Here is a 23,662-nt window from a genome sequence, read left to right as displayed (position 1 = left end):
AGGGCTTAATGTCAGAAACAGAATTTAATTAGTTAATGCTTCACCCTATATTCATCTGCACTTGGATAATTTAAGAATGCTCCAGATATGACAGGAAAATAATCCTAGGTAATTAGAGCCAGGATTTTGTCATTAAAGCAAAATTTTTAAATTCCGTTATAGAAAAAAATAGAAATAATATATTTGCAAACACCACTCCTAAAGACTTGTGAATTAAATTATCTACAAATAGAATATTCAGATTTCATAACAGATAACTTCACAAAAAGAAGTTATGAAGCTTTCTTATTTGATATTTAATTTCACTAAAAATATTATAGTAAGATTCTACCTTGATAAAATCTAGCACGCTTGGCATTATACTCTGTGAACATGATAGTCTTCAAATTAGGCAAGGTTTTTTTTTAGCTTGTTTCCATTTATGAAAAAAAAATATTTTGAGGAAGCATTAGTATACTCTGAATAATGTATTTTTTAAAATCATAGTGATTTCTCTTTGTATTTTATAGTTTTGGAGTGGACTGTTTTTACTCATGAGTTTTCTGTTTTTTGTTCTTTTTCCCCTGTAGATTGCATGCCCAATATTTGCAGGACTTCTGCACTTTTTCTTTTTGGCGGCTTTTGCTTGGATGTGCCTAGAAGGTGTGCAGCTCTATCTAATGTTAGTTGAAGTTTTTGAAAGTGAATATTCAAGGAAAAAATATTACTATGTTGCTGGTTACTTGTTTCCCGCCACAGTGGTTGGAGTTTCAGCTGCTATTGACTATAAGAGCTATGGAACAGAAAAAGCGTAAGTAATTGCAAGCGACCTGAGTGTTTTTCAAGTGAATAATTTTTTAAAGCCTGTTAGCTGTCAGTGAGGGTCCCTGACAGATTAAAATAGCATCTGAAAGCTTTATTGGTAAGAGAATGGGCATACCATGCACAAATTACAATCAAGTCTTTTGTAATTTTCTGGGTTCAGAGGATTTGTACTCTGGTAAGGCAGATTCTAAATTATGGACTTTCTTTATAACACAAAAGATTGACCTGAAACAAATTGAAAAAGTAAATAACTTTTTGGCCTTAGAAAGATACTAAGTAAAAATCCTTCTGAACTTAAAGCATCTGACAGGTTTAACCACTCAGTGTTAAGCTAATGCTTCATTAACTCTCTTTGTGCAGCCGACCTTCTAGCTAACTCTCATTCTGAGTTGTGACAGTAGCACATTCCATCCCATATGTTTTACTTTGATAATATTTTATCAGGCAGTTTGAAAGGATTAAAATAAGTCACTGTCTTTTGTTTATAAAAATATAGGTATTTACACAAAGTGACAGAAGGTAGACATAGTAATGTTTCTAAGGATTTTATTTGCTAGAGGCATGAATTTGCCTTCTAATTCTGTTTATTTTTTTCCTTTGATAAAATTAGTTATATAAAGATTCTTTGGACTAAAGAAAGCTTTCTGACTGTACAGATGATGAAAGACAAATAAAAGAAATTCATTGGGGATTCCATGTTATATGAAAAATAAACCACTAAGTAAAATCTGTCTTAATAAGTTTATGCATCATTTGCTCTAATACTATGTGAGTTTAGTGCTTTGATTTCCTTTACTAGTATTTATCCATTCCTAGTGGAGGTATTATATTTCTGCTACACTGTTTTGCAACAAACATAACATTGGAACCGTTTTGGGGGGGCTGTTATGTCCCATAGGGTTAAACACTTTAGCTCAGACAGATCTGAAAAGCAAATTTTGAAAATTATTTAAAATTAATTAATAATTTGAAAATTATTAAAATGATGAGACAATTTGTAATATTGAGTTTCAAGTCTTTCTTAGGGAAGCGAGAGGTCTTAAAGGATTTAGTGTTGGATGGTGTTTATTGTTTTCCCCATACAAGCATGATTTTGTATGCATTTATCAAATATAAAACCAGCAGCTCGAAGTAAATAAATTACTATCCTTTGTTAAGTGAACGCCAACTCAGAAGTATTACCGCTCTTGCACGTGATAAATGAATTTTCAATGGCAAATGTAGAGATAGTTTTGTTTTTTAGATTTTTAAAATCCTATTTTCCTTGTGATTTTGAGGTTCCATAGAAACTACTTTTCTTTTCATAATAGTTGCTGGCTTCATGTTGATAACTACTTTATATGGAGCTTCATTGGACCTGTTACATTCATTATTCTGGTAAGCAGATTCTGTTTTCCCTTGCTATTTAGCTTGCTGCTTTAGCAGTGCTATTTAAACAAAAAAAATTTGTTTTATTGTTTGTTTGTCTGTCTGTGCATTCAAAGATTTACTTGCCTGTCTCACAGGATAATAGTGTATTTTATATATGAAACCATCATTGAGCTTTTATACACTTGCTAATTAATATATCTGAAAATCTTTCCTCCAAAAAGTACTTTTTCTCATTTCTAATTTAATATGCTAAAATATCACTTTGTAATCTAAAAAATATACTTACATATAGGCCATGTTATAAATTAAGTGACTGTGTCAGGAAAGTGAAAGCACATTACCTTAATTTTCATTATCTCAGTTTCCACATAGTAATTTAATACTTTTAAATGAATATCCACATCCTCAATTATTTTTAGGGTATAAAAAGTTGTTTAAGCTTGCACTAACAAATGACTGTTAAATCAGCATAAGACGTAATATACCAAATGAAAATATTAATTTAAGAAATAGTTTTTTTTTTTTTTTTTTTTTTTTTTTTTTTGAGACGGAGTTTCGCTCTTGTTACCCATGCTGGAGTGCAATGGTACGATCTCGGCTCACCGCAACCTCCGCCTCCTGGGTTCAGGCAATTCTCCTGCCTCAACCTCCTGAGTAGCTGGGATTATAGGCACGTGCCACCATGCCCAGCTAATGTGTTTTGTATTTTTAGTAGAGACGGGGTTTCACCATGTTGACCAGGATGGTCTCGATCTCTTGACCTCATGATCCACCCGCCTCAACCTCCCGAAGTGCTGGGATTACAGGCTTGAGCCACCGTGCCCGGCCAAGAAATAGTATTTTTAAATGAATTTGATACAAGTTAAGGATAATGACATGAAGATATTTTTAAATGTCTTACATTACTTTTAGTCACATTTGAAATAGTTGAAATAAAAGAGTGTAGCTACAGTATCTAGACTTTGGTATTTAAAACTTACAGTCAGGTCTGGGCAGGGTGGCTTACACCTGTAATCCCAGTATTTTGGGAGGCTGAGGCAGGAGAATCACTTGAGCCTAGGAATTTGAGATCACTTGAGCCTGGGCAACATGGCAAGACCTCACCTCTACAAAAATATTTTAAATTAGTTGGCTGTGGAGGCACATGCCTGTAGTCACAGCTACTCAGGAGGCAGAGGCAGAAGGATATTTTGTGCCCGGGAACACAGGGCTGCAGTGAGCTATGATTGCACCACTGCACCCCAGGAACAGAGTGAGACCCTGAATTAAAAAAAAAAAAAACCTTTTTCTCAGTTGTAGCACTATGGTGATAGAAATGGGCGTTATAAACTCTGAAAAGGAAACATAAATGCATAAATACTACCTATCTTAAGGATTTTTTTTCTTATTTTTTTTCAAAAAAGTAACACAGATGATCTCCTCTGGATATTTTCATGGTTAAGTAGTGGTTCATAAAATTGAGAAAAACTTTTAGTACTTAATTAAAACTACTTCAAGTGTATATATGTTTGTCATTAAAATTAATTATTTTACACAATTACTTATACAAAGTGAAATGGAAATTTGAGATGAATGCCTGTATGAATTAAACCAGTAAAACATTCTCAAGTCCTAGGAAAGCTGATTTCTCATCAGAATTACTGAATCTGATGATTGCCCAAGATTTTGTTCTTGGTGTTCATATGTGAACACAGCCTAAGCCTATCTAGAGTCTAGAGTTAAATGGCTGACATGAAAAGGCATGATCCTTAAAGACATAACCTTCCATTTTCCCCCAAGACCTTCATCAAACACATTTATATTTTGAAAATGTAAAGACTGCTTTAGGGATATTTGGCCTCTTTGGCTGTCACATGTTTACCTCTTTTATACCATAGTTTTACTTATTTGGTATCTGTGAAGATAAGTACTGACTTCAGATCATTAAAAAACATTTCACTTAGCAAAATAAATTAATGTTCAACCTACTCAGCTTTTAGTAAGAAAAAAGGGTAAACAACATTTTATTGTATTGTTCATTTATAGCAGAGCACTTACTTTCTAAGTCTTGTCATTATTATCCTCTGCCAAATCCTTCAGGTTGAGATGTGAGGGCCTTTTCAACAGTATTCTCAACTTAAAAACAAACAAAAACCCCGGTAGGTAGCAATCCCAGTACAGACCTTGTTGGAATTCTCCTGCAATTGATTTGCTCTCTAATTTTCCCAACAGAGAGAGATAGAGAGAGAGAGTGGTAAAGAAATACAAAACAGTGTCTTGCAAAAGAGTAACTTAAATTGAGACATGATATGATTATACAGTGTATGTGTGTGGAAAATATATTTATGTGCATCTCCCTTTGGTGATAATAAGGCATTTAAAAATCCATTCAGACACAAATCTTAATAATATAGATTACACTGTATAGTATCCTTTTAAGGAATATTCTTATAACAAAAATTACCTATTGCTATTCCTAGAAAGTATAGCTTTGCATTTTTAATTTTTCTGAATTGAAACTGTTTTACTTAGTTGAATTAAAGAGGTGTACATTCTAAATAATAATCTATGAAGAAAAATAATATGCTAAGGAAGATAAAACTTCCTACTTCTGCATTTCTATAGAATGTCTTGCCTACAGGCACTAGAGTTATTATATCTATGAGAAAAGTGCTGGTAAGTAATGAGCAGTGGGAAACCATTAGTATGCCTGAAATGGTTTAATGAAAGCTTGGATCATGACACGTCAGGAGCTGTTCTTATCATTTGGACAGCTCCATCTGCATCGTTAATAATTAATTCAGTTCAGTAAGAGTTCAGCTCACACACTCATTTAGAAGCCTTCTTCAGAGAACACCTCTCTGGCTGCTCGTCCCAGGGAGAAATAGGTTTCTGCTTGGCTAACAGCAAAGATCTGGAGATACAAGTATAGTTTTAGAGTTGCATTTGCCAGGTAGCAAAAGCTCCAGGGAGGACAAAAAGGGTCAGAACATGTGCAGTTCAGCTAGGTTACTTCAGAGTGATGTTTCTGTTCTTCTGCCTTATCATATCCATGTCAGCACTGCAAGCTGTGGAATGAATTTTAAGCTGTTAAGCTCAGACGGATGTGATTCAATTGAGCAGGTTGATGTCCATAAAACAAACTATGCACTCCTATAATCTGTGGTACCTTTTTCTTTTTTGAAACTCTTTTGTATTTTCATGTTCATCAATATGGGTGATGTTTAGCTGTGCCATATCATTAAGTAATGTTGAATTTTATCAGCAAATTATATTGGCTGATTATTATAAATAATAATTTGTGAAATTATTATTTGGGGATAGGTAAGAGTGATCTTTGTCAGTGGGAGAGGGAAAAAATGTCTCATTTTGATGACTTACCCCTTTTGGCTGAATAAGAAATTTTTTTTTTCTCAATTTGCTCTCACTCACAGAGATTTCTCTTAAGAGATAAGCATCTATTTAACTGTACACACACACCTGCACACACACACACACACGCCCAGAGCTAAGCAAAAACCTGATTAATTCTTAAATGAGTTGTTTCATCTCCAAAATTAATTATTAGCATGGACATTTAGCCTGGTGGGATGTCATAGGTATGTACCACAGTCCTAATAGCCTATATTTACTAATAGTGGCATCTGTGTGGATAATTGAGTAACTGCATGTACTTACCAAGTTTAGACAAATGTTTGTGTATGCAGCTGTAATTCCACCATTTTCCTTCCTCACTGATGCATGGAGCCTTTCAACCTATGCCAAAATATTATGTTTAAACTTCATGGTATTTACAGTGAAAATAAAAACAGAGCGAGAGGGGCAAAGAGTGGCTGCATTGGAATTCAAGGGAGAAGAGCAGCATTTGGATGGTAGAGACATTGTTCTCTCCTTGCCTCTTTGCCTGCCTTCCATTGAGAAATAGGGAAAATACCATGTTTGATGGCTGTGATTTATTTTATTTTGTAAATGTACGTCAAAGGCAGAAAAACAAATTGGGCAAAAGTAAAAGTAAGGAGAAAGAAATCACTTATTTGAACCAGGCGGAAAAAAAAAGGCACAGAAGTATATGGCTAGAAAGAGCCATTTGTGTAATGAGAAAAATGCAAAGAAGAACGAAACTCAGACTTGCAACCAGTAGTTTATTTGAAAGCTACCCTTTTTGTCTTAAAAAGACTATAGATTTTTATCAAAGATTTGTTTATTTGCCTCTCTGCCTCTTGTTCTCATTTCCACAGTTGTATTTTAAGAAAACAAGAAAAAAGAGGAAAAAAGTTTTTGGAATATTTTCCCCTGCCAAATTATAATTATCAGAATGTATTGCCTCCTGAAAAAGATTACAGCAACAATATTTATTCTATCAAACTAAAATTTAGCATTACATTTTTTAACATTGGAGAAAATAAGATAACTATAAAACCACATTTAAAAAAACGTATCTATGCTTCAGTATATGTTCTGTTTAATTCCAGAAAGTATTGTATTGTCATATATGTTGGTGGTAACATAAATTGTTGAGTATCTAAATGATATAAAAATTTTTGTATTTCCCTAATAAGACTAGTAAATAACATGTATGGGTGAAATTTTTCTTTATTGAGTTGGGAAAAAGAAAAATCTCATATTTAGCATTTTTTTTGCCATCTTATGATTTATAATATGTCATGCTTTCTTTATTTCCTAATTACTATGTCCTGAAATGATGGTATTTTGTCCTCTTCAACATACCATTGCCTCATTATTTGTATGCCTTCAAGTCATGTTTTAGCACCTACATTCGTGTTGGGTTTGACTATAAATTTCTTGACATCTAGATAATAGTGTATTAGCTTAAAAGTTCTATTTTCAGTTTCTTCGAGTTGAGGAATTCAGACACTTGTAATTTGAGTGCAAAAATCCCTCAAAGTTACGATGATCTTTCCAATACTTCTAGTTGTCTTTAAAGAAACTCACTTTCAAGTCTTCTGAAACACTGTTTTAAATATGTTAGAAACAGCTTTTTAAAATTTCATTCGTATATTTGCACTTAGATTTATGAGCTTATGTGATAGTTAACTATGTAAAAGTATAAATGGCATAAACATATTTGGAAAAAACACAACTAACTGTTGTTATGCATGCAACTTGACTAGTGGGAGTAGACGCACAGGTGTTTTGGCCAGTTGCTGATTGTAGGATGGTAGTGTTTTACAAAGGAAATTGAGAATTAGTTAATTCTGGAAAATCCATCAGACAGAAGTCATTTGATGAGCATACCTATTATGTAAATAGCATAAATAGGATTTCCTTGAGGTAGTATTTTATATGTCAGCTTATTAATCTTCATTCATCTGAGTGATTTTTAAGTTGGATTATGTTTTATAGAAATAGAGCCTTTTAAAGATAGACTTAGTATATCTTTGTTTTGTTATGAGACTTCTAATTTTTTCACCTAGAATAAATTGGTTAATTTTATATGGGAAGTCTGTGGGCTGTGGAGCCCAGACCACACTATATTGAATCCCAGCACTGACATTAAAGTAGCTAAGTAATTTTTGGCAGGATACATCTGAATTATTTGTAAAATGGTTATACAAGTGCTGACTGCTACCTCTGAATATAGGATCGTAGCTGCTTTTTCCTCTGTAGTTTTCTTTGTTTTCTGAACTTTCATTGTGAATGTATTATATGTGTAACTAGAAAGATACATTAAACACACATGTAATGTTGAAAACCTCAGTTAAGTGAGGGGAGCAAAAGAGGAAAAATGCATTGAACAGTCTGTTTTTAAAGGATTAATTGAGATAAGTTTTCTAAGGCAAATTTAACTTGGTTAGTATTAACTAGGAAAAATGACTTTATCATACTTAAGCCTTAACTGTATTTTTATATTGGTAGATTTATTTTAGTATGTCAGTTTTATTGGAAAGTTGTCCCTGATTTTTGCCATTGAGAAATATTTCTTCTGAGTTCACTTCCAAGATTTTATCATTTTCTACTCCTCTTCTTTTTTGCAATATAATACTTCACATGTCCACATTTTTCCACATTCACATTCTTTTGTTATAAACTTTATACATTGTAGTGGATAATGAATAACTTCATTTCCAGAATGTTTTAGTACTATTTTTCTCCCAAGGAGATAATTAATTATGCTTGGAAAATTATGAACACCAAATTATGGTCCTATACACTTCAGGAAATTGTTTAAAAGAGGAGGGGAAAAGAAATCTTAGATTCAGAAGATTTGGGATAAAAGATAGTAAATTGTTCTTAACGGGCCGTTCAAAAACAAAGGGAGAATTTTAATTCTGAATCTGCAAAGCACCCATCTTACCCTTAATAGTCAGTTTATTTGTTTACTTGGGTTTTGGTTTCTTGGTTTACTTTTAGGATATTTATAGAATTCTTGTTTTTAACCATTCTTGAATTTTACCAGTAAAAGCTAGTGTTTCATAAAAAAAAAAAAAAAAAGCAAAAAAAAAAAACCTCTTGATTTTCCGTAAAAATTAAGAGATAACACTTTACCATGATTCTTTAAAAACCCAATCAGATATTTACTGCACTACCAGAAGGATCTATCTAATTTCTCAAAGGCAGAAATTGCATCTTATTCATCCACATAAAAATAAGCACATCCTTGTATGGAACAAGATCGAGAAATATTTGTTGAATGAAATTCATCATATTGTAACATCTCCTAAAATTCAAGCATTTATTTATATTCTGACCAACTAGAATGTTACAAAAATAAATCCAGATGTTTCTACAATTGTGTTTACTTTTTCTCTAGATAAGGACTTTAAGAAATTATTTTTAAATTTTTTTTAAATAAATAACCGCTTTAGTCTTTAAGTAATTAGCATCAAAGGATAGAATGTTATCTGCCGACACTTGCAAAATTTTGCTCATTGACCTCATTTTATCTCTTAAGAGGGAGTTCTACATCTAAGAGAAATCATAGGGCACAGTAGACAAAATGACTTGATACACAGCCTACATTAAGGCTTTCCTTAGCTCCGCTCCTAAACTTAACATTAGGAAGAACTTGGACATTTTTATTTATTACCCTATATCACTCTTCCAAATTATAGTGAAAGATCAATAAAATAGCATTATCATTTGATCATTTGATAATCGCGATTTGGTAAAAATGATCATGTTACTGTAACACAGTTATGCTGATTATCTGCATTAAGGAATTAAATTCATCCATACCTATAATAGGTGAAATGCACCCTTTCTGAAGATACTATTTCTCGTATTCTCTTAAGTCATGTAAAGCTCACAAAATAATGGATTTTTTTCCTTTTAAAAAGTAATCTAAAAATAAAATGTCAAAAATCTAGGAACAAGGTAGCTTAGTTCTATTTTTAGAGCATAAAAATGGAACTGCCTCCGAAGTCTTCTTCCAACATTCTGCCAGATGTCTAGAAACAAATGCAAATTACTAACCTTTGTCTCTCAGTCATAACACAACTCCTTTTCCCCTGAGCAAGCTCACATTGACCTCTTGGAATCCACTCACTTTCCTTCTCTGTCAGATTCCATCTTCCTCATTTTGATTTTGTTTGCACCTAGATAATTTGCATAGCTGAATGCTTAGAAGGACTCAAAACAGCCTTTTGTCAGAATTTGTCTACTTCCTTACAATGCAGAGACATAGGGAAAAAAAGAACTGATGGCTTTTAACAGTTAAATGGCAAAACATACTTATATAAACTCTATCTTACTTTATATAACGAACATTTATCATATGTTAGTTCATTTGATCCTCACAATTCCTTATGAATAGATCGTGCAGATGCCATTATCATTTATTCTGTCATAATCAAGAGGTAGACTCACAACCAAGACTTATGGCTCCAAACACAGCAGTTTTTCTCTTGTATATTGTGTGACGTAAATGCCCCTTCTAAGGAATTCACTTCATTGTTTCCATCAGATGGCTTTTAGGCCCTGGAGTACATCAAGCTAAAGAAACTAATTTAGGTTTTCTAATTTATTTAATCATTACCACATAATACTGACTTAATGACATTGCAATTTGATGTCAAATGATCTATTAAAAAATCGATCATACATAGTTTTGTTGAACAATGATTATTCATTGTTCAACTCTTTGTTCATTGTGGTCTTATTCTTTGTTACAACAGCTAAATATTATCTTCCTGGTGATCACGTTGTGCAAAATGGTGAAGCATTCAAACACTTTGAAACCAGATTCCAGCAGGTTGGAAAATATTAAGTAAGTATTTTGTGTTTCAATTTTAATACTTGACAAACTAAGTAAAATATATTCTCCACAGGGAACACAAGGATTTCCACCTCTGTCAACTGTAGACGTTATTCAGAATGAAGTTTTATTGCCCTCAATTTGAATCTCATTGTTACTACATCACTGACACTGGTCAAAAATTAGATAATAATTACTGTCCTGATCTAGAGCCAATAAATTGTTTCAGTGGCTTTGTGGAAATTCCATATCACTGTAGCAGTTTCATTTGAATTTAAAATGCAGTTCAAAATGATTTTCCTATTTGCATGGCTGATATGATTATATTAAGTTTGTTTTGTTAAATGACTTTTTGCTTTAAGGATTCTGAGCAGTTTCCACTCCTAATCCTGTTTTCCTAAGAGAATTTACTCTATTACTATTGTTAACTTGAAGATTATCTGTTGTTTTCATGCTAATTAAACAAATATTTACTTTACCTTAATGTTAAATAAAAGCTGCAATATTCTATCAATGGAGAAAATGCTATCTAATTAACAAAAAATGATAGCTGTTGTTCATTAAATCATGGAAACATTTTCAGTTATTTTAAAAATATGTGAGCCTTTTAAGTTAGAATTTGAGAAGGTATTATTCAAGTTGGTTATAATGTCATTGTAAAAAATACTATTTTTAATGTCAAAAATGGCAGATCTATAGTAAGGGTAAATTGTTTTAAAAATTAGATTCTTTAGATAGGTTAGTACCAGCTTCATTGCATGTTGCATGGTAAGAGAGAGAGCTAATCTTTAGCATCTCTCTCTTTTCTTCCTTTTCCTCTTTCTGTCTTCTCACCTACACCAGTAATTACCGTGTTTGTGATGGCTACTATAATACGGACTTACCTGGGTAAGGCAGAACCCTACATTAACAAATTTATGGCATGATTTATATTTTTTACAAATCCGTCAATATCATGAATTGCCCTTAATTTTTATAATTATTTTGAAATATCTGATTTGCTATAGTATTTTTAAACTATATAATATGCCTTAATTTTTTAATTGCTTGCCTCTGCATTTTGACTTTCTTAATTTTGACTAATTTATAAAATATATAAATGCTTTCTTATTACTTTCTATTTTAATTCTGTCTAATAATTTTGTTTCTCTTTTCTGCTTATAATGCTTTCTAGCTATGAAGATAATAAGCCATTTATCAAGTAAGATCATTAGTTAGACATGGAATGCACTGACTTTAAATCCTTCTCATTCCGTCCTATTTTCTACAGTTCTTTTCTTCTTAAGCTATTCATGATGAAATCTCTACAAAATTACTTTATTTTGAAGTTGTTCTCATGTTTTTGTCCCATTTCAGCTAGGCTTCTTCATGCTTTAGTTATAAAACCTTAGATTCACCTAAGACTAGCTTATTAGAATCTGAAGTTCAGGTGTTAAGTGATTATCTGCCATTTAACCTTTCTGTATGTGTCACATTATTCAGTGTCATGTGAGTACACCAGAGGAATAAAAATACAGGATTAAATTAATTAAGCACTCCTTAATTTCTTTTATCAAAATGCACATAAAATACAAAGTCATAGGGGATAAACACCTTGTATTTTAATATAGTTTTGATACTTTGTTTATTCTGGAATAAGAAAAGGTCATACCTGCTGTTGCTGTTTTCACTGGAGGCTGCAGTACTAAATGCTATTGTTCTTTCTTAATCAGTGAAAGGTTAAAGCCAAAATGCTGTTGAATTTGAATGTGAACATAGAGAAAGTCAACTGCTACTACTGATATGTTAACATTTAAGCGCGATGCATGTTTTTTGCTCATTGAACCTGTTAAAAAAGTTCACTTTATTTTTCCAGGTCTTGGGTGCTTGGCGCTTTTGCTCTTCTGTGTCTTCTTGGCCTCACCTGGTCATTTGGGTTGCTTTTTGTTAATGAGGAGACTATTGTGATGGCATATCTCTTCACCATATTTAATGCTTTCCAGGGAGTGTTCATTTTCATCTTTCACTGTGCTCTCCAAAAGAAAGTAAGTAATTGAAGATACCTAGGGGCTCAGATTACTCGTTCTTTGATTTGAATATAATTGGTATAATAAAGAAGGTTTTAATTTACAGCTGCCATGTTGTTAAAGAGCATCATATTTTTAATTATAAGTTAGTACCTGTCTAAAAATTTAGGCTTCATCTATAAAATAATACCAGTCATTTTCTGGATCTCAGTATGAGAATGTTATAAACTAGATACTTAGGTTAAGATTTCTTCCTTGCTTGTAGTGTCTATAAAATGCTAGGTAGAAAGGGTATATGAGGTAAATAAACTCATTCTTTGATTACTAAAGGCAGTGCCGTGGTCCACAGTGAAATTGAGTATAAGGATAAATGTTAATTTTTAAAGCACCAGACACACAAAATATTAATATTACCTTTTGAGTAATTTTAAAGGATCTAAAAATCAGTAATTTAGTGCCCTACATCTTACTTACTGTTTTGCCCTGGTTTTATGTTAAGTGGAGTCAGCAAAAATGATTCAAAACTTACAGATGAAAAGCTTAAACTGTAGCAAGAAGATGTAAACCTATGGGAATTGCTTAGGGTCTATTTAAGATTTCCATACCTTTCACTAGGTATCATCCTCTCTCTGCCTACATATCTAATATAGTCATTTTATTCTGTTATTAGTAGTTGGTCACTAAATTGAACAGAGAAATAGAATTGTGAAAGTGAAAACTATTATGTTTTCAGTCCTGACAAGATGATAGTGTTGTTACTTCCATCAGTTTTGAATAAGCTATAATTTTGAGATAATGACAGTGGAATGTGCAATACTGACAGATAATGTACATTCACAGCAATATAGGCATTAGGCAAAAACCAATACTGGAAGGTATTATTTGGATAAAATACCATTTTGATTGCCATTGTTTTGGTTATACAGCGTTTCATAGCAGTTAACAGCCATTAAATGTGTTGAGATTTTTTGCGAGGTATGATGTGTTATTTAATAACAAGGAACTTTAACTTTCTAAACATTGCACAGGGGTAACCTTCATAACTACTTTGGCTTTTATATATTTCCTACATAAATGAACATTTTGTATACAGGCATATTATTGTATATTCATAATTTTTGTGCTGTTGTGCCAAACATCTTTGACACAAAGCATAGACATAGCAGAAAAGGAGTGAGGTAGTCATTATTCCCTCATATAATTATGTGTATTAGATGGACTAGGAGCGTCTTTGCTTTTTAGATTAACAATTACATTTTAAAAGCATCATGTTATACTTCAAAAGAAGTATAACTTAGTTTGGATATATCCAGTTGGGTACGCCAGGATGAGCGTTAAGAATATGATATAAAATGGTTAAGTTAAAATCATGGTTTTTACTGCTTGAATGAGCATATTTAGGGCAAGAAAACGCTTTCAAGGCTCAACCACATTGTTATTTGTTCTAATAGGTATAATTAAATAAAGCTAAAAAGATGAAAATTCAAGTGCACTTAAATGTAAAAGGTCATCTAGTGATTTTAATTTTCTAATTTTGCAAAGAATAAGTGTCAAAGTCCTGGTCTTTGTGGGCAGTTACTGCACATAGACCTCTGAGTTGAGGGAAAGCCTTTGACGGTTTTTGTAACCTATTAGAAAAAAATGTTTTCAGCCGGGCGCGGAGGCTCACGCCTATAATCCCAGCACTTTGGGAGGTCCAGGCAGGTGGATCAGGAGGTCAAGAGATCGAGACCGTCCTGGTCAACATAGTGAAACCCTGTCTCTACTGAAACTACAAAAAGTTAGCTAGGCATGGTGGCGTGTGCCTGTAATCCCAGCTGCTTAGGAGGCTGAGGCAGGAGAATTGCCTGAACCCAGGAGGCGGAGGTTGCGGTGAGCCGAGATCGCGCCATTGCACTCCAGCCTGGGTAACGAGCGAAACTCCGTCTCAAAAAAAAAAAAAAAGAGTTTTCTTATTCAGTTTCTTCTTGTCTGTCTTGTAATTTCACAGTCTGGCTCTATTCCACCAGAAAACGTGTATATTCCAGTATAGCTACTACAGTTTGGCAACCTCTCCTTCTTTTCTTAATTCTGTACCACTGCTTTAGATGGGGCCCTATTATTTAGCAGTTGTTCGGACTTCACTTTTTTAAGTTTAGTTGAAACTGTTTTAGACCTAACAACTTTCTGTTGTATTCATATATTCAAGCTTCAGGGGAAAAGAGAAATTACATGGGTAACTCCTTAATGTGAATGGAAATTGCATAAATAGTTCCCTTGTGTGCTAATGAAGTGAATAGACCTCTTAGACTCTCTACAGTAAATGTTAAAGCTAGACACATCAGAAAATGAAGAAAACATTCCATCCTAATTAGTGGCAAATGTATCAAGGTACTTGTTTACTTTATTCTTGTGCCAAAGTAGTCTTGTCATTATAAAGACCCACAGAACTATGCAATCCAGCAAAAGAGGTTTCTGTATTGACCTACCTAAAAGGACATGAAGCATATAAACCTTAAATGACTGAATTACAGAGTAGTCAAATGGAATTAAGCAAGGAAAATACTACGTTTTGTGTGTCTTTTAGCGTAAAATAAAAACTTTGAGTTACTATGTGTATAAGAGAATAAAACTATAAATATATTATTATTCAATAATAGGACATAAAGAATTTCTACATGTTATATCACATTTTAAAGATTCTACTAGCCAATCTAGTGGCCAGAGATACTTTTCTGATTACTATTTCAGTAATTTTAATTGAACTTGACTTTGCAAGTTCAGTTTATTTTCTCCATGGGTAAGTCTTAGTGGAACTGTTCTTGGTTGTCTTCACTGTTCATTTAATTAGGGAGAAGCAAGTATGTTCATATTAATCCCTTGGTTCTGTGATTATTCAATGCAGGTTCGAAAAGAATATGGCAAGTGCTTCAGACACTCATACTGCTGTGGAGGCCTCCCAACTGAGAGTCCCCACAGTTCAGTGAAGGCATCAACCACCAGAACCAGTGCTCGGTATTCCTCTGGCACGCAGGTAACAAAGAGTTTGACAGCATCTTTAATTAACCTTGTTTATAGAAAGCCTACTGAGACATGTTCTGTTCAGATGCACTAATTGTCTCCTCATTATAATGATCTAGATAGCAAATACTTGCATTTTTAGTATTTTGTTTTTAATGTCTGTTTCTTCAGTGTTTCTTTTTCTGTGAATGTCCTTTTTAGTGGAGAGTTAAGAAGTATATCATAATCATTTTATAGCCTAAGGCCATATAGCAATGGTGGTAGCAGGCACTCAATAAAGATATATTGAATAATCAGTCATCTCCACTTTTTAAAAAAGACAATAAAGTAACATGTTTTTAAGAGTGGAAGATTAAATACCCCTTAGTTGCTTAATAAATAAACAGTAGTCATTGTTAGTTTTAGACCAGAAACAACACACATTCTTTTAAAGGCCACTAAATAATCCTACATAGGTTGTTTAAGGTAAACCTTTGTGTGCCTTTAATAAGGTAAGCTTGGGGAAGCTAACAAAACATATTTGTCTTGCTGTTTTGTATTAATAGAGTCGTATAAGAAGAATGTGGAATGACACTGTGAGAAAACAGTCTGAATCTTCTTTTATCTCAGGTGACATCAATAGCACTTCAACACTTAATCAAGGTCAGTTATCGGGAAAATTTTGAGTTATTACCATTTATTAAAGTACATGTAAATTCCTTTTACTCAATAATGTAAAGCAAAAAATATAATTTTAAATTGCATTAACAGGATGCGGCTCCAAGGTAATTATTGAAAATATACCTTGCCACAGATCAGAAATATTATCCTAGGGAGTACAGATTTATCCTTTCTGAACAGACATTTATGAAAATTTTTTTCATAAAACATTAATAAAATTAGAATAATTACTGTTCGCATAAAATAGTACCATGGAAATTAAGTTTTTTAACCTTTCTTTCAAAAAGTGAAAAATAAATGCTAAAAACATTGGTAGTAAATCTTCATAAACAAAATAAAAATAAATGAAAGCTTATAAAGTAATTTTTTCTATATTATTTGATGTGTCTACAGTGGCAGCTTTAAATTTATCAGATAAATCAATGTAGTTCTTAAAATATGCTGGGAAATGAAGTAATTTAGAAAAGAGTATGCACACACATGTATTCTTGAATAAAAGCTTAGTAGATTCCAATTTAGTATGAAAAATTATATGGTATTGTATACATCCTTGGAAAGGTAATTTATCATGGTATTTTCAGTTTGATAAGTACTGATTTGTAATACAAGTTAGAATTTATTACAAGGAAATATAACGACATTTTTAAACTGTTGACGTTGTTCTAGTGAGATTCTCATTTAAAATGAAAAATGAGTATGTGAGGTAGCAATACTAACCTGAATTTTAAGATACATTTATCCAAATTACATTAGCTATGCAAAACATAGCAAGTATTTAAAAGTTTGTAGTTTGTCTGTTAGAATGAAAGAAATGGGCATTTCTTCTGTTGCATTGGTATTTTACTTTATTCTGTTGGCTATCAAAAAGTAAATGCATTATTCAGTGATTCATTTTTGAAACCTGGCAAATAAGATTACATAATGAAAATTCTTGTTAGACAGAATTTGTGAATGGTCTAATAATTCATTGTACAGTCTTTATTTTCTCAGCATGTGTGCTTTTGCATTTACTAAGAGCAGCTTTTCGCAGTCTGTCATACTTTCTACCTGTTTGTGAAAGTTGTTTTTCCTCCTGCTTGTATCAAAGCTGGTATTAACACAGATGTTTTCATGAGGGATAATCCCACACCTGTAAATTCTGAAAGTTTGAGAGTCCCTCTTCTGGGCCTCAGTGGTTACGTTTTTAATATTAAGCAGTAACATCTTGAAACATAATGTTGATCTCTATGCATTTAATTGCCATTTTTGTTTAACAGTGCTTTTGTATAAATTAGTAAATGTCATCCTCAGCAGGTGTTTACTTGGGGGATTTAGAAAGCACCTGTGAATTGCTGAAATTTAACTTCCCTCTCCCTTCTCTCCTTCAAATTAGTAGTTCAAATACAGTCAGAATCAGCAGATTTTTCCATTGCCAGCTTGTCCACTACCCTTGATGAATATAAAGAAAAATACTTTACTACGACTGTAACACTAAAATAAGAGACTGATGTACTTTTGTCTGTTTTGTTCTTGTTTTTTTTGTTTTTTTTGTTTTTTTTTTTTTTTTTTTTTTTTTACTTTAGGAATGACTGGCAATTACCTACTAACAAACCCTCTTCTTCGACCCCACGGCACTAACAACCCCTATAACACATTGCTCGCTGAAACAGTTGTATGTAATGCCCCTTCAGCTCCTGTATTTAACTCACCAGGTGTGCTTTACTTACAAATAAAACTACTTTCTTTGCTGCTAAACAGAGATATGATCTTTGCCCTGTTTCTAAAATATTCAAGTTGTCATTTATTTATTATTACATTCTTAATTTCTCAGTTAAAAAAATTATGGTATTGCCTGTGCCAGGCTTCTAAAACTGCACTATATTATAGTAAAATCTCAGTCATGATAGTATTTACAATAATTATCCATGTTTTTAACACAGGTGGCATAAATCTTAATATATTATTACAGGACTGACATCACATGGTCTGAGAGCCCATCTTCAAGATTTATATCATTTAGAGGTATCCTATCTATATAATATACTGTTCAGTTAATTCTAAAGCTTGCTGACAAAATTTGCTTCTGGAATGAATTAGCTAATGAAGATAATTTGGATGCCCAGCTATAGAAAACCACATTCAGCTTATCAATATATCCAAACTATAGTATAGTGCAGCTTTATGGTAGTTTTCTTTTTTCTTAAGAAAAATTTCAGAATAAAGTTAATATTAGTCAGCTTATATCTATAGTTTTTAATTGGGGGAGGGGGAAAAATTCTCACTAACCCATCCTATATTACTATGTTGTTTAATAGCTTATTTTTCTTTTAAATGAAAGCATATATGTGTATATATATTTAATATTAACGGAATTTTCAAGATTTTGGTAAAGTTTTTACATAATTACTGCTAGCATATAATCTTTATTTGTTATTAATATTTGCCGCTAAATTAAACACAGAGCTTCGTTTCCATTTTTTTCTTAAAATTCTTTTTTAATGTAACTGCAGCTTCTCTTTTCATTCTCTTGTTTTCTTTTCACTTTCTTTATGCTTTCCTCTAGCAACCTACAGAGAGACAAGTATGGGAGTAAAACTTAACTTTGCCTATCAAATGTAAATTTTTTCAGCATGATTTTTAACGGGCACAATTAAAACTTAACTAGCAGTCATGAAGTAGACTCAGCGGGCAAGTGGTTCACAATTTGCAACTAAAATATTACCAAATTCGAACAGTACATCCATCTGTACTGCCTTTTGTCAGTAATAGAGGTCTGTAGCAAATGCTGTCCATACTTAAGTATATGCAATGCTGAAATAATTTGCTCTGTAAAGCCTGAAGTACTGTCAACCAAAATGCTTAATAATTGACTTATCATTTCTGCATTCCCACAGTAATCTTGCTACAGGCTGTGGAAAATCTTCAAGTGAATTACCTGAACTTGGGCAGAAAAAGATACCTCTTCAAAACCAGTCAAAGATGTCTTAAATCTGCAGTATATCATAGAAAAGACCTTTTGGATTATATCCAGTTTACAGTGTTATATTTACCAAGCAATGATAAAAGAAAATTTTTGAAAACAGTGAACCTCTACAGAGGAAACAAATGTTAGCAAGTGAGCCATGTGCCACTCAGATCTTTAAGTGCCAACTTTTTTTTAGTAATCTTATAAAGATTAAAGCACATGCATGGATTTATGAACCTAGAGAAATGTATCAACCAACTTAAAGGAAGCCTTACAAATAACTCACAATATCATTTTGTTGCACATGGAACATGATACGAATTTGTCAATTTTTCTGGAAGTTGGGACAGTCTTTGAAACAATAGAAATAACAAATATAATCTTCCCTCATTTTCTCATTTTTCTGCTAATGATAATTTGCCCAACAATTATCAGATATTTATGAAGTTTGTGTCGGGCAATACAGAGTTTTTTTCTGAAGGAAACTGCGTTTTCTAGGATATCTGCAGCTTTAAGAGTGGAGTGAGCACTAAAATGGGAAATTTCGTATTTTTTTCCAAGAATTAAATTTTTTCCTAAACTCCTCCAAGCCTTGCATACAATGCAGCAGCCTCACAGTGGTCAGTTTCATTTCAATAACATCATTTCATTCTTATTTTTTTTTTACAGACCTATCTGTAGACTGTGATTTTTTTTTTCCCTCTAGGATTTTGAGAATGAATAACCTAACTTGGCATGGTGCAGACCATTTAATTTTCTCTTGACTTTTTTTTTTTTTAAACCAAACAACATTGCTAGTACACCAAATAACTTTAAAAGATCTGGGTTACCTTTTTAAGAGGCAAATACATCTCTAAGTGTTGCTTTTTTTTTTTTTCATTTGCTTGAGAAGCACTGTGATGTCTTAGTTTACATGTTTATGTGTCTGTAGAAAATACAACTCTGATTCAAATAGAGCATGTTACCATGTTTTTTTTCCCCTCCTAAACCTCTTTTCATGTCTTCAGCAGACTTATCCAGACTTTCATTCCTTTAGAAATAAAAATATATTAGCCAAGGCTGACACCCTTCTCCCATTCCATAGTTAATATTTATTCTTGGTTTAATTTCTGTGACCCATACTTAAGAAATCTCTAACATTTCTGCGTTTGACCTCCATGGCCATGGTGTCTGTGGGCCAATCTTGTACAGTGGACTCTGCTGGTTCATTCGGTGCTGTCACTGTGACTGATGCAGACTGCAGGGCTGCAGGCAAACTTTGACAACTAGAAGCCTGGGGCCATTGCTATTAGAGAGATTATTAGTACTAAAAACTCAAAATAATAAATATTAAATGAAAAATAAAAGGCTGCTATTGCTGGTAATCTAATTTGTTGAACCCTTGCTCTGACTAAGTTGCTGAGAAGCTTAGAAATTCTTCATCATGTTACAATAAATCATTTTACTTTCTTTTATATATCAGCTACTCTTAGGCCAGATAGCCTGAGCAGACAGACATGATGTGAGTGTCCAAAGTGAGTCATTCCACCTGCTGTCTATCGTGATGTTGGATGGTGCTTGTGGGCCCCTGGTCCAGTCAGTATGAGAGATGGCTGTCTTTGTTAACATGACTTCTTTGTATCTGTCCATGTTTTCATTCTTTTTTTCACTTCATCTCCAGAAAAAGGAAATGTTAGAATGTTGTTTAAAAAGTTGCTTGCCAGTTATGTGGATTTATGTTGTACATTTGCCTTTCAGTTTTGTTATTGTGACTTATTCCTTTTTAATTTAGTGTTGTTTAGGACAAATTCTGTTAATTTTATTTTATAAACCATAGTCTTGTACTTTAAAATGTAAATGTCACTGATGAATTGCTTTGCATTAACTATGCAAGGGCATGGAGTGAAGTCGTCTTTGTATCAGAGATTTGACCAAAATCAATTAATAACTACTGTCTCCCGAAATTGATAAAGTATTACTCTGTATGCCATTTTCCCTCCCTGGAAAACAGTATTATTTTTAACACTTTTTCCTGTTATCTAAGGGGTTGCAACTGTTTACAGTTGGGAATGCAGGAAAGCCTGGCACTTTTCAAGTGTTGGCTTTCAAATACAACTTTGTCCTGAACGACATTAAAAAGTTTTGTACAAAAGAAGTAGAGTTTCTTTGGAAAGGAATGGAGACAGTAACGATAACTCCCCCTCTTCTGTTTCAGGACATTCACTGAACAATGCCAGGGATACAAGTGCCATGGATACTCTACCGCTAAATGGTAATTTTAACAACAGCTACTCGCTGCGCAAGGGTGACTATAGTGACAGCGTGCAAGTTGTGGACTGTGGACTAAATCTGAATGATACTGCTTTTGAGAAAATGATCATTTCAGAATTAGTGCACAACAACTTACGGGGCAGCAGCAAGACTCACAACCTTGAGCTCACGCTACCAGTCAAACCTGTGATTGGAGGTAGCAGCAGTGAAGATGATGCTATTGTGGCAGATGCTTCATCTTTAATGCACAGCGACAACCCAGGGCTGGAGCTCCATCACAAAGAACTGGAGGCGCCGCTTATTCCTCAGCGGACTCACTCCCTTCTGTACCAACCCCAGAAGAAAGTGAAGTCCGAGGGAACTGACAGCTACGTCTCCCAGCTGACAGCAGAGGCTGAAGATCACCTACAGTCCCCCAACAGAGACTCTCTTTATACAAGCATGCCGAATCTCAGAGACTCTCCCTATCCAGAGAGCAGCCCTGACATGGAAGAAGACCTCTCTCCCTCCAGGAGGAGTGAGAATGAGGACATTTACTATAAAAGCATGCCAAATCTTGGAGCTGGCCATCAGCTTCAGATGTGCTACCAGATCAGCAGGGGCAATAGTGATGGTTATATAATCCCCATTAACAAAGAAGGGTGTATTCCAGAAGGAGATGTTAGAGAAGGACAAATGCAGCTGGTTACAAGTCTTTAATCATACAGCTAAGGAATTCCCGGGGCCACATGCAAGTGTTAATAAATACATACATAAAGACTCCATTGGCCTGACGCAGCTCCCTCAAACTTTGCTTGAAGAGATGACTCTGTTGACCTGTGGTTCTCCAGTGTAAAAAAGATGACTGAACCTTGCAGTTCTGTGAATTTTTATAAAACATACAAAAACTTTGTATATACACAGAGTATACTAAAATGAATTATTTGTTACAAAGAAAAGAGATGCCAACCAGGTATTTTAAGATTCTGCTGCTGTTTAGAGAAATTGTGAAACAAGCAAAACTTTTCAGCCATTTTACTGCAGCAGTCTGTGAACTAAATTTGTAAATATGGCTGCACCATTTTTGTAGGCCTGCATTGTATTATATACAAGACGTAGGCTTTAAAATCCTGTGGGACAAATTTACTGTACCTTACTATTCCTGACAAGACTTGGAAAAGCAGGAGAGATATTCTGCATCAGTTTGCAGTTCACTGCAAATCTTTTACATTAAGGCAAAGATTGAAAACATGCTTAACCACTAGCAATCAAGCCACAGGCCTTATTTCATATGTTTCCTCAACTGTACAATGAACTATTCTCATGAAAAATGGCTAAAGAAATTATATTTTGTTCTATTGCTAGGGTAAAATAAATACATTTGTGTCCAACTGAAATATAATTGTCATTAAAATAATTTTAAAGAGTGAAGAAAATATTGTGAAAAGCTCTTGGTTGCACATGTTACGAAACGTTTTTTCTTTGTCATGGTAAGTTCTACCCATTTTCACTTCTTTTCCACTGTATACAGTGTTCTGCTTTGACAAGTTAGTCTTTATTACTTACATTTAAATTTCTTATTGCCAAAAGAACGTGTTTTATGGGGAGGGAAAAAAAAAACTCTTTTTTGAAGCCAGTTATGCCATGCCTTGCACAAAAGTGGTGAAATCTAGGAAAGATTGTGTGTCACTCCCCTGTTTATTCTTGAACAGAGAGCAAAGAGGGCACTGGGCACTTCTCACAAACTTTCTAGTGAACAAAAGGTGCCTATTCTTTTTTTAAAAAAAAAAAAAAACATAAATATTACCCTTCCATATTCCTTCTGCCTATATTTAGTAATTAATTTATTTTATGATAAAATTCTAATGAAATGTAAATTGTTTCAGCAAAATTCTGCTTTTCTTTTCATCCCTTTGTGTAAACCTGTTAATAATGAGCCCATCACTAATATCCAGTGTAAAGTTTAACACGGTTTGACAGTAAATAAATGTGAATTTTTTCAAGTAGTCAACATGTGAACTCTTATGTATGATGCATAATTGGCTTTAACACATTGGCCTTTTCCCACCCCTTCCCACCTTGGTTTAGGTAACTTCATGCCAAAACCCATGGATATATGAAAGAAAACAATTAAGTTGTCTGTTTGTTCTTTATGCTCAAAAGGATACATGTCTTCTAATTACCTACTACGTAATGCACAAAATCTGTTGGATAAGTTTTAAGAGGGAGATATTCTGAAAGCCTTTTTGTTGCAGTGTACCAGGACTAAAAAGCGAAGGGTTTGAAGTTCAACCATCAAGTCTTGACATCATAAGAAGTTAATTTTTTGAACTGATTTTTCAGCAGTATTGGGAAATTTCTAAAACACACTTTAAGGATTATAAATATCCCTACAGACAGCTGTGAATAACAATATTCATTATCCTTGAACAGTTTAAAAATCATATAATTGAA

General features: G+C 33.3%; 1 protein-coding gene across 50 annotated transcripts in view; it reads left to right on the top strand.

Annotated features, from left to right (window-relative positions):
- The window catches only part of ADGRL2 (adhesion G protein-coupled receptor L2), a 416,957-nt gene extending 393,743 nt beyond the window's left edge, over positions 1 to 23,214 (top strand). For 10 of the 50 annotated variants that reach the window (XM_037739295.1, XM_037739294.1, XM_037739307.1 and 7 more), the window contains 11 exons: positions 570 to 790; positions 2,115 to 2,181; positions 10,290 to 10,381; positions 11,213 to 11,257; positions 11,544 to 11,570; positions 12,225 to 12,393; positions 15,260 to 15,388; positions 15,921 to 16,017; positions 17,598 to 17,726; positions 18,578 to 18,595; positions 21,174 to 23,214. In XM_037739295.1, the coding sequence (XP_037595223.1) occupies positions 570 to 790; positions 2,115 to 2,181; positions 10,290 to 10,381; positions 11,213 to 11,257; positions 11,544 to 11,570; positions 12,225 to 12,393; positions 15,260 to 15,388; positions 15,921 to 16,017; positions 17,598 to 17,726; positions 18,578 to 18,595; positions 21,174 to 21,928 (1,749 nt within the window). In that variant the 3' untranslated portion in view covers positions 21,929 to 23,214. Of the gene's footprint in view, positions 1 to 569; positions 791 to 2,114; positions 2,182 to 10,289; positions 10,382 to 11,212; positions 11,258 to 11,543; positions 11,571 to 12,224; positions 12,394 to 15,259; positions 15,389 to 15,920; positions 16,018 to 17,597; positions 17,727 to 17,954; positions 18,037 to 18,577; positions 18,630 to 20,441; positions 20,494 to 21,173 lie in introns of all 50 variants that reach the window. The other 40 variants (XM_037739340.1, XM_037739329.1, XM_037739334.1 and 37 more) reach the window with 26 other exon arrangements.
- Positions 23,215 to 23,662: the final 448 nt, after the last annotated feature.

This window comes from Cebus imitator, unplaced genomic scaffold (assembly GCF_001604975.1).
Source record: "Cebus imitator isolate Cc_AM_T3 unplaced genomic scaffold, Cebus_imitator-1.0 Scaffold3, whole genome shotgun sequence".
NCBI lineage: Eukaryota > Metazoa > Chordata > Mammalia > Primates > Cebidae > Cebus > Cebus imitator.
This window is presented reverse-complemented; position numbering and strand designations above follow the sequence as displayed.